Source organism: Myotis myotis, unplaced genomic scaffold (assembly GCF_014108235.1).
Source record: "Myotis myotis isolate mMyoMyo1 unplaced genomic scaffold, mMyoMyo1.p scaffold_m19_p_18, whole genome shotgun sequence".
NCBI lineage: Eukaryota > Metazoa > Chordata > Mammalia > Chiroptera > Vespertilionidae > Myotis > Myotis myotis.
The window spans coordinates 30,397,167-30,408,106 of NW_023416322.1; the positions used below are offsets into that span (position 1 = coordinate 30,397,167).

At 46.9% G+C, this 10,940-nt stretch overlaps 1 protein-coding gene across 2 annotated transcripts; it reads left to right on the forward strand.

The window, feature by feature from the left end:
- Positions 1 to 7,866: 7,866 nt before the first annotated feature.
- On the forward strand, positions 7,867 to 10,910 carry TNFAIP8L2 (TNF alpha induced protein 8 like 2). 2 transcript variants are annotated; one of them, XM_036344115.1, is made up of 2 exons: positions 7,867 to 7,951; positions 9,814 to 10,910. In XM_036344115.1, exon 2 carries the CDS (start codon positions 9,878 to 9,880, stop codon positions 10,430 to 10,432), a length of 555 nt encoding a protein of 184 aa, XP_036200008.1. In that variant the 5' UTR covers positions 7,867 to 7,951; positions 9,814 to 9,877; the 3' UTR covers positions 10,433 to 10,910. The 2 variants fall into 2 exon arrangements, with proteins under 2 accessions (XP_036200008.1, XP_036200007.1); XM_036344114.1 differs by having other exon boundaries at positions 9,873 to 10,910.
- Positions 10,911 to 10,940: the final 30 nt, after the last annotated feature.

Below are 10,940 nucleotides of genomic sequence, written 5' to 3' on the forward strand. Positions count from 1 at the left end.
GGTCGGACCCGCCTCCGGTCCGCCTCGAGTTCGCCGCAACGAATCGGGCTCACGCAGGCTGTCTAGACCCCGCCTCCTCGACACATTCCCACCAATAGGCCTCCTCGGGGGCGGGGCTCCCGGAGCACCGCCCAGTGAGAGGCCAGGCCGGGAGCTGAGCTGGAGACCAAAGCCAAGCTGGAGCTGAAGAGACCCCGGGCTACTGCCGAGAGCCAGACAGAGGAGGGGTCACACGTCTTAACGCAGAGAGGCCCTGGAAAGAAAGAGCCGCTGGGAGGAGACCAGAAACCCAGGGACCTCAGCCGGGCTAGGCTGTCAGAGCCGGCGGGACCCTCCCTCCCCTCCTTTCCTCTACAATGGCTTTGGCTACCCTGCTCCCTGGGGAGTCTCCCGCCGCCAACTTTCTGTTCGTCTTCTCTAGTTTTTTGTTTTGTTTTGTTTTTTTACCTCAACCCTCTTTTTTCCCCCCATGTGCCTCCTCTGGTTCCTCCTGACCCCAATAAGGGAAGACTGCATGCACTCAAGGGCTTTAGGCCTGAGACAGGAAGAAGGTCTTCCTAGTCCCCATCATCTCCTCCCCTCCCACCTCTACTGCCACAGCAGGACTAGCTTGGGCAACTAAGCCAGGACCTAAGGAGCCAGGATGCCAGAGTGGCTGGTAGTCAGGCTACTAGTTGATGGAAGAACACAGGTGAGTCAGGCTAAAGCCAAAAGAAGAGAGATGTGGAGATCAAGACAAACCGAGTCAGAGAATCAGAGGAAAAGTGACCAGCTGTCCCAATTCCACATAGCCTTACTGTCCCCAAATACAGGGTTAGTTATGTCCCATCTTTCCTCAGAGAACCCTGAACATCCCTCCAAACAGCAAAACTGAAAACTGCTCCTTCCTCATCCCCACCTTCCATAAAGACCCTTTGATTCTAGCCCTGGCTGGGATGCTCTAACCAGAGCATCCTTCTGGTATGCCAAGGCTGTGGGTTTGATTTCCCATGGGGCACATACAAGAATCAACCAACGGCCCTAGTCAGTTTGGCTCTGTGGATAGAGCGGCGGCCTATGGACTAAAGGGACTCAAGGGTCCTAGGTTCAGGCCAAGAGCACATGACATGGTTGCGGGCTCAATTCCCTCCTCCCCAGTAGGGGGTGTGCAGGAGGCAGCTGATCCATGATTCTCTCATCATTGATGTTTCTCTCTCAATCTCTCTCTCTCTCTCCCCCTTCCTCTTTAAAATCAATTTAAAAATATTATTAAAAAAATAATCAACCAAAGGACTTATATGCAAGCATATAGGCCTAATCAATGGACATGGACAACGGGGGGGTGAGGGCATGAGCGGGGGTGGGGGGGGTGGGGGGTAGAGGGTAACGTGGGGACAAGGACACATATGTAATATCTTAATCAATAAAAAATATATTAAAAATAAAATAAAATAATCAACCAATGAATGCATAAATAAGTGGAGCAACAAATTGATGTTTCTCTCCCTGTTTAAAATTAAATAAGTGAATAAACAAACAAACGACCCTTTGATTCCGGGACTGTCAGTGGGAAGGAAGAATAGGCTACTTCAGACAGCACTGATTGGCTCCCACCTTGGTATTGCCTACTAAGATTCTCCCCTGCGTGGGGGCTGGGACACAAGACAAACATTCTCAAAATTCCCAGGATAGTGGGTGGCCTGGGAGACATTGGCGTTCTTGGGTAGTTTTATCTGAATGAGCACCTCTTTCCTCCATGCCCCCCCCATCCTCTTCCCTGGACTGAAGGAAAGGAGAGACGAGTTTGCTACATCTAGCCAGTCTTTACTGGACTAAGATCAGGATGCAAAGCATCACTAACTGGGCTGAAGCCCACCACAAAGAAGCAAGAGATATAACCATACCTACACTCACACACATACATACACACAACACAGAAACAGAGACACGGATGGAAGGCCAGGTAAACCAGTGAGATAAACAGAATCAGAAATAATGGAACAATACATATACAAGGTTAACTGCCAAGGGTCTTGGGTCTAAGGCAATTCAGTGGCCAGGGGGGCTGTTTTAAAGTCTGGAAAGAGGTTTTTGGAGAAAAACACCTCAAAATATAGAGGTTGATCCCTAACCAGTTTGGCTCAGTGGATAGAGCATTGGCCTGCGGGTTGAAGGGTCCCAGGTTTGATTCTGGTCAAGGGCATGTACCTTGGTTGTGGGCACATCCCCAGTAGGGGGTGTGCAGGTGGCAGCTGATCAATGTTTCTAACTCTCTATATCCTATCCATCTCCCTTCCTCTCTGTAAAAAATCAATAAAATATATTTTGGGGAAAAAATATAGAGAGGTTGAAATCTCCTCAGATCCCAACACAGGGCTTAAGTACTCAAATATGTGCTCATTGAATAGATTAATGAATGAGGATCAAGGTGTAACTCATTTAAAGTTTTACAGCCCAACTAAAATTTCAATTCAATCCAATAAGTATGAAGTACTTATTTTAGGTACAATTCATCCTGGGATGTGGTCCTGGTCTTTAAGAAAATGACCATCTATTTCAGTGGTTCTCAACCTTCTGGCCCTTTAAATACAGTTCCTCATGTTATGACCCAACCATAAAATTATTTTCGTTGCTACTTCATAACTGTAATATTGCTACTGTTATGAATCGTAATGTAAATATCTGATATGCAGGATGGTCTTAGGCGACCCCTGTGAAAGGGTCATTCGACCGCCAAAGGGGTTGCGACCCACAGGTTGAGAACCGCTGATCTATTTGCATTAAAACAAGACTTACCACCCTGGTCAGCGGTGCTCAGTGGTTAAAGTGTCATTCTCAGGTTTGATTCCCTGTCAAGGGGATGTACCTGGGTTGCAGGTTCGATCCCCAGCCCTGGTCAGGGCACATGCAGCAAGCAACCAATCAATGTCTGTCTCTCACATGGATGTTCCTCTCTCTTTCTCTCTCTGTCTCTCTCTCCCCCTTTCTCCCTTCCATTCTCTCTCCAGTGAGGATTAACAACAACAACACACAAACAAAACTTACAGTTAGTCTGGCTGGCATGGCTCAGTGGTTGAGCGTCAACCTATGAACCAGAAGGTCACGGTTCGATTCCCAGTCAGGGCACCCCGGGTTACAGGTTATGGGCTCAATCCCTGGTGTGGGGTGAGCAGGAGGGAGCCAATCAATGATTCTCTCTCATTACTGATATTTCTATCTCTCTCTCCCTCTTCTTTCCTCTCTGAAATCAATAACAATATATTTTTTAAAAAGACTTACATGTACTAAATGATTAAAAAGCAATACCAAGTCTTAAAAAAACACCAAAAGTTACATTGAACATAATTCCTAAATGAAAGAAAAGATAATAAATTTTTTTGTGTGATGACTACAGAGAAAGATGGTGGATACATCTTGGGAAAACCTTGGTGTGAGTTGGCTTGGTGCGAAAGAAAATAAAAAATGTCCCAAAGAGGAACATAACTTAAGCAAAAGCTTTTATTTGGTGAGCATGGAGCCTGAAGCATGGGTAGCAAAAGGTCCTGTCTGACCGATATGTAAGATACTACTTAGAAGTAGAGGAAAAGGGAAGAGGGAGACAAATGGAAGGCTTGGTATGCCGAGGTGAGTAGGTTAAAATAATTTGATAGGAATAAGATGTCATTTTAAGTTCTTGAATAAGGGTGTTTGTTACTTGTCAAAATGCTTTATTGTAGCAAGAAGACAAGGAGACCTTCTAGCAAGAAGATAGGAAAGTTCAAGGATGAGGGGAGAGAGACGGTCAGACGAAACTGTTGCCATTGGGATGAAATGGATGAATCTGAGAGTTATTTCAAAGGAGAGTTACTAGTATTTCAAAGTCCAAATGACGCTGTCCCAACACCCTGGAGTCTTCTGGAGAAAATCACGCAGTCCCACAGATTGACACCTTTAATAAATTCAGACTCTCCAAGCTTGGAAAATCACTGCCTCCCAGGCCCTACAACTAGTTATTTCAAACAACTGACTCTTTTTAAAAAACATATATTCTTATTGATTTCAGAGAGGAAGGGAGAGGGAGAGAGAGATAGAAACATCAATGATGGGAGAGAATCATTCATCAGCTGTTTCCTGCGCACCCCTCACTGGGGATGGAGCCCACAACCCAGGCATCGGCCCTTGACTGGAATCAAACCTGGGATCCTTCAGTCTGCAGGCCAACACTCTATCCACTAAGCCAAACCCACTAGGGCTGGAGTAAATTCTAAGAGGCTTCTTAATGTACTTAATACTGTTTGCTCCTCCTCCACATGGCCAAAATGCTACAATTTTCAATTGTCTGCCTTCCTTGTTTTCTTAGTCTTCCCTTGCTATGTTAATGTTGATTGTTATCAGTGTTGCTTTTGAAAGCTTCTCTTTACTCTCTTAATTTGCTATTCATTATATGCTGTGGGTTCAGAGATGATTACTAGAAATGGGTATAGATTAAGAGAAAATAAAGACCTCCGCATGACTGAGGTAAATGAACATTATTTCATGTGACTGTTGTTATGTCTGGTCTTGGGTGTACGTGTGTGTGTGGTTTGGTTTTTTGTTGTTGTTGTTATTGTTAATCCTCACTTGAAGATATTTTTCCATTGATTCTTAGTGAGAGTGGAAGGGAGGGGGAGGGACAAAGAGAGAGAAACATTCATATGAGAAAGACACATCAATTGGCTGCCTCCTGCATGCCTTGCACTGGGGATCAAGCCCACAACCCAGGCATGTGCCCTGACCAGGAATTGAACCAGGGATCTCCTGATTCATGGGTCAATGCTCAACCACTGAGCCATACCAGCTGGGCAGCTCATACATTTCTTTTAATTAAAAAGGACGTTAAGCCCTCGCTGGTTTGGCTCAGTGGATAGAGTGTTGGCCTGCAGACTGAAAGGTCCCAGGTTCAATTCCAGTCAAGGACACATGCCTGGGTTGTGGGCTCAGTCCAGTGTGCAGAAGGCAGACAATCAATGATTCCCTCTCATCATTGATGTTTCTATCTCTCTCTCTTCCTCGCCCTTCCTCTCTGAAATCAATAAAAGTATATTTAAAAAAATATAAATAATAATAAAAAGGACTTTTACTATTCCTATGATTTGAGTAGTGCCATCTACTCTTGTCCCCAGAGTGTGGTGTGGTCAGTGAATTGATAGAGCAATCAGAGTAGAATGCTACCACATTCATTATGAGGTTGAAGTTATTACCTCATAACCTTGTAAAGCAATTATCAGAAAAAGCATAGGCTTGAGAGTCATACAAAGTCCTCAGTCTGCCATTTATTAGCCCTCTAATTTGGAGACAGGTTATTTAACCTCTTTAAGCCTCAGTCTTTTTCATTAGCAAGAAGGATATCTTGACATTTAACTCATATAGGTATCGGAGGATTAAATGAGATATTTATATAACATCTAGCAAAGTTCAATCAATAAACGTTAGTTCCCGTTCTCTCCTCTCCCTTCCCTCCTCTGAACTCTTAGTCCATTCTCTTCCATCTGCCCCCACACCTTGCTCCATATGCATTCCCTCTCCTTGGCATTTTTCTAAGCCTCCCTTTCTACTGCTCCCTCCTCTCCACCTATAAAGGTCCTCAACTCTCAGCTAAAAATAGTTCCTCTCTCAGTCCAGCTTCCATCCCCTTAAGCTACCTTTCCATTTCTCTTCATCCCTTTACCACCACACTCCTTAAAGGAGTTAACACTTCCCATCCACATTGAATCAAGGACCCCCAGTTCTGGACCCTGGGCTCAGAGAGGCGGGAGTAAAAAAGAAGTCAAGACCCCAGCCACTGTCTCCAAGGAGGAAGACCAATGTTTTGGGAGTCAGTATGCTGACTGTCTCGACTTCTGAATTCAATTTACCCTTTAACTTTTCACAACCAGCTAACTTTCTGATCCTTCCCCTTCTGCATGAACCCCTTCCTGGGAAAATCACCAAATCCCAAGGTCTCTCCTTAGTACTCATCCTGTGCTTAAGCAAGCTATACCATTGAATTTCTTTTCCAGCATACCCCTTTCTCAGCTAAAAGTTTATTGAAGCCTCTCACCCAATCCCACTGAGTTAATGATTTCACTTTCCTGATTGAAAACCTGTAATGCCTCTCTACTGCCTATGGGGAAAGTCTGAAGTCTTGAGCAAGTGCTTTAAGACCTTCCATAATCTGGTCTTTTTCTTTCTTTACTTCTCTCTCAGAACCTATGCTCCAGACATACAGAATCACCGCTTCCTGAGTATGCCTCCTATTATCTTTGCTGTATTCGCTGTATGACTTATACTTACCCCCATCATCTGGGAAGCACTTCTTCCTCATATCTGCCTATTAAATAGTACCCATCCTTCTAAGTCTGCTTCTTTCGCCCTATAAAAAATACCCTAAATTTCTCTCTGCTCTCATAATTTCTTATTGATTTGAGAGAAAGGAAGAGAGAGAGATTTCTTGTTCCACTTATTTATGCATTCATTGATTGCTTTCTGTATGTGATCGAATCTGCAACCTTGGCATATTGGGACAACGCTCTAACCAACTGAGCTACATGGCTAGAGCTGTATGATTTTTATTTATTTATTTATTTATTTATTTATTTATTTATTTATTTATTTTTACAGCGAGGAAGGGAGCGGGATAGAGAGCTAGAAACATCGATGAAAGAGAAACATTGATCAGCTGCCTCCTGCACACTCCCCACTGGGGATGTGCCCGCAACCAAGGTATATGCCCATGATTGGAATCAAACCTAGGACCCTTCAATCCACAGGCCAACGCTCTGTCCACTGAGCCAAACCGGTTAGGGCGGGCTGCATGGTTTTTGATGGTAAATAGTTTTGCCTCATTTAGGAACTCTGACTTTCCTTTATTTAAAAAAAAAAAAATTTTTTTTATTGATTTTAGAGAGGGAGAGGGAGAGAGATAGAAACATCAATGATGGGAAAGAATCATTGATTGGGTGCCTCCTGCACGCCCCACACTGGGGATCAAGCCTGCAACCCAGGCCTATGCTCTGACCTGGAATCAAACCGTGACCTCCTGCTTCATGGGTCAATGCTCAACCACTGAGCAATGCTGGCAGGGCCCTTCAATTTTAAAATTTCTTTAGCAGCTACAAAGTACATGGTAGGCTTGTTTCTTCCAGTGGTTCAATCCTGTGCTGACACCTGCTGGTCAGATCTGGTTTGGCAGCCCTGGCCCTAGCACCTCCCTCTCTCAAGTATTAAGGGAGGGACAGTCCGTGCCACCCTTAATAAGCATATGCTCATGATAATATTGCTCCCCGGTCCTACCCATCCCTGGAGACTCCAGGAACACACTTAAGTCTGCTGGTCTCTGTCTTGCCTCTGGAATCTCCAGCTTAAGTTCAATCTTCAGAACATTCTCCATTGACTGCACACCTCAGCCATTTGTACTTTACAAGATTTCAAGGAATTGGGCAGCAAGCAAAGAAACAAGCAGACCATTTGAGAACAGGGCTTATGTAATCCTTATCACCTCAAAGAATCAAGACTAGCCAGTTTGGCTCAGTGGAGAGAGCGTCGGCTTGCAGACTGAAGGGTCCCAGATTTGATTCTGGTCAAGGGCACATGCTCGAGTTGTGGGTTTGATCCTCAATGTGGGGTATGCAGAAGGTAGCCAATCAATTATTCTCTCTCATTATTGATGTTTCCATCTCTCTCTCCCTCTCCCTTATTCTCTGAAATCAATGAAAATATATTAGAAAAAAACAAATAAGAATCAAGACTATTTCCTACAGAGTGCTATTCCTTTTGACCTATGTCATACTTCTAGGAGGTTCTTGGGCCATAAACTTTCTTGGTGACTGTATGAAGAACCGGAGGTTGAGCTGAGAGTAGGTAGGCGGGGCTTGAGGGGTGGGGCCAGGCCAAAGGGCCTCTCACTTTGGAGCTTCTCCATTCAGTCAGCTCTTCCGGAACACCCAAGGCAAGACTGGCACCCAGTGCACAGCAGGTGAGGGACTGGCAATGACTGGCAAGGGACTGGTAGGCTTTAGGGGTGAAGGTGACAGAAGAGTCCTGGCTCTGTCAGCCTGATCTTTCCAGATTGTGAGACTAACCTGATAGCATTCTGGGGTCTCCAGTGGAGGGGTCCAGCTCAGTTTTACCTGGGGCAAGACAGACATGGTTTGGGATGGGTTGGGGCAGGGCTGAGGCCTGGGGGTGGAGGTGTGTGTGTCTGACAGAGTACTGAGGGGTGCAAGGCAATCTTGGGAGACATGGAGATAAATGTAAGGGCCAGAGGAAGAGCCTGGCCGGAGGATCATAGGGCAGGTCCCAGGCAAGAGAAAAAGTGAGACTAGAAACAGGGAGAGAGGGAGAGGACAGTGGACCAAATGTGAGATGGCAACGGGGGCAACTGAGGGCTGGGTAACAGGAAGGCCAAGGAGGAAGGAAGGCCCAAATGGAGCAATCTCCTCTCCCGGCTGTGGAACATGGTTCAGAAAGCCCCCAACAAAGGCAGGAACAAAGCGAGGTTCCAGGTTCCCCTTGGACTGGCTCGGTTGGGGGAGAACCCCCCTACACCCCAGGTACCCATCTTGCCTGACTCTTCAGACTCCCATATTGGTTTGGGGGAGAGGGTGAGGCTGCTCCTCACTGCGGTCACAGCCACATCCTGCAGAACAGGGGAGGGGGAAGTAAGAAGCAAAACAACCAGAACAACCCCAGGCAAAGACCACGGGGCGAGCACCCTGGACATTTGCAGCTGATGGGTCACCAGGAGGGTCCCAGTGCAGGTCCAGCAGAAGGCTAGACCTCTAGTACTGCCTGCCCCCCTGGGGTGCTTGCTTCTCATGCTTCCTCCGTGTGCTTCCACAGCCTGGACAGCCTTCCAGGGAAGGAAGTTTCTGTGGATTATTTGGTTTGAAGCCCCTTTTTACAGTTTGCTAGTGACTTTGGCCAAGTTGCTTAATTTCACTTGGCTTCAGTTTTCTCATTGTAAAATAGGGATGTCTATCTTACAAAGGGTTGGGAAGACTGAGATAATTCACATAAAGCACTTGGCACATAGTAGGGTCTCAATAAATGTTAGTTATTATTTTTATCAAGACTCCTGGGGCCCCATATTTCTCACTTATTTAAAGGCAGTATATCACACTGGTTGACATGGGCTTTTGGAGTCAGAAAAACAGTAGTGTTTGATCTTGGGTAAATGATTTAATGAAGCCTCCGTTTGCTCAGCTATAAAACAAGGATAGAAATACCTACACCTCACAGATATATGGCACATGGTCAGTGTCCAAAATGGTAGCTCGGAGAATTCTTTGTCAGATAAGCCTTATCTTCTCCACTGTAGCAGAAATAGCCTGCTTCCCCATAAAACTTAACTTGAGGTGGGCTAGCCTCGTGTGTGTGTGTGTGTGTGTGTGTGTGTGTGCGCGCCCTCATTCCTCCAGCCAAAGCTATTCTGCTCCTCTAGGCTGCCTTAGAGATCAAGATTTCTTACAGCCCTGGCAGGTTTGGCTCAGTAGGTAGAGTATTAGCCTGCGGACTGAAGGGTCCTGGGTTTGATTCCAGTCAAGGGCACATGTGCGGACTGCGGACTCGATCTCCAGTGTGGGGTGTGCAGGGAGTAGCCTATCAATGATTCTTTCTCATCATTGATGTTTCTATCTCTCCCCCTCTCCCTTCCTCTCTGAAATCAATAAAAATATATTTAAAAACGAAGATTTCTTACAGCAGTAAAGGGAAAAAATAGGAACAAGGCATCGGGGACTGAGGGGCCCAGGGGGAAAATATGACAAGCAAAGATGCTGATGAGATAGAAACCAAATAAGAGACAGAAAGGGGAAAAGCTATTTCTCTCTTTCTTAGGAAGCCTGTGGCCTTTCTTCTGACTGACCGCATACCCCCGCCCCCACCTCCTCCTCCAGGAGCCATGGAGTCCTTCAGCTCAAAGAGTCTGGCACTGCAAGCAGAGAAGAAGCTACTGAGTAAGATGGCCGGTCGGTCTGTGGCTCATCTCTTCATCGACGAGACAAGCAGCGAGGTGCTAGATGAGCTCTACCGTGTGTCCAAAGAGTACACGCAAAGCCGGTCCCAGGCCCAGCGGGTCATCAAGGACCTCATCAAGGTGGCTGTCAAGGTGGCCGTGCTGCACCGCAGTGGCTGCTTTAGCCCCAGTGAGCTGGCCCTGGCTGCCAGCTTTCGCCAAAAACTGCGGCAGGGCGCCATGACAGCGCTCAGCTTTGGCGAGGTGGACTTCACTTTCGAGGCCGCGGTGCTGGGCAGCCTGCTGACCGAGTGCCGGGACATACTGCTGGCGCTGGTGCAGCACCACCTCACGCCCAAGTCACACGGCCGCATCCGCCACGTGTTCGACCACTTCTCTGACCCAGGCCTGCTCACGGCCCTCTACGGGCCTGACTTCACTCAGCACCTTGGCAAGATCTGTGATGGGCTCAGGAAGTTGCTGGATGAGGGAAAGCTCTGAACCCAGCACATTCCGCCGTGATCGTGACTAAAGGGCTGGCTGAGAACGCAACAGACAATGAATGGGCTCTCTAACTCTGCTCATCTGCACTAACGCTTTTCAGTCCTCCGGCTCCAGTCTTCCCCAAGAATGCTTTTGACTCCAATCCCCCTACCCCAAATGGCTGGTGGGGAAGAAGCAATGAGGCCTCTCTCCCACACCAGCCCCTGGGCAAGAAACAAAGCTGCATGAAAAGAGGAAGTGAAATTTGGATCTCTTATTTCCTCCATAAGGGATGTTTGAAACAGGGAAGCCCCTTCCCCTGTGAACCCCTCTGGGGACACTAAAGACAGAGGGGGGAAGGGGTTGCTTTGAGACATCCTAGACCTGCGGTTCTAGGCAGAGCCGGGACAGACACCAGGGGCTCTGTCCCAGAGTACAGGAAGAGGGGCCAGGGCAGGGGAGAGTCTCACAGGGGAAATAAAACTACTAAAACATGCACAGGGCTCAGTGTTTAATCTCTCCAGTT

Coding starts and splice junctions, on each gene's coding strand:
- TNFAIP8L2 (XM_036344115.1), top strand. CDS start 9,878: ATGGAGTCCTTCAGCTCAAAGAGTCTGGCACTGCAAGCAGAGAAGAAG.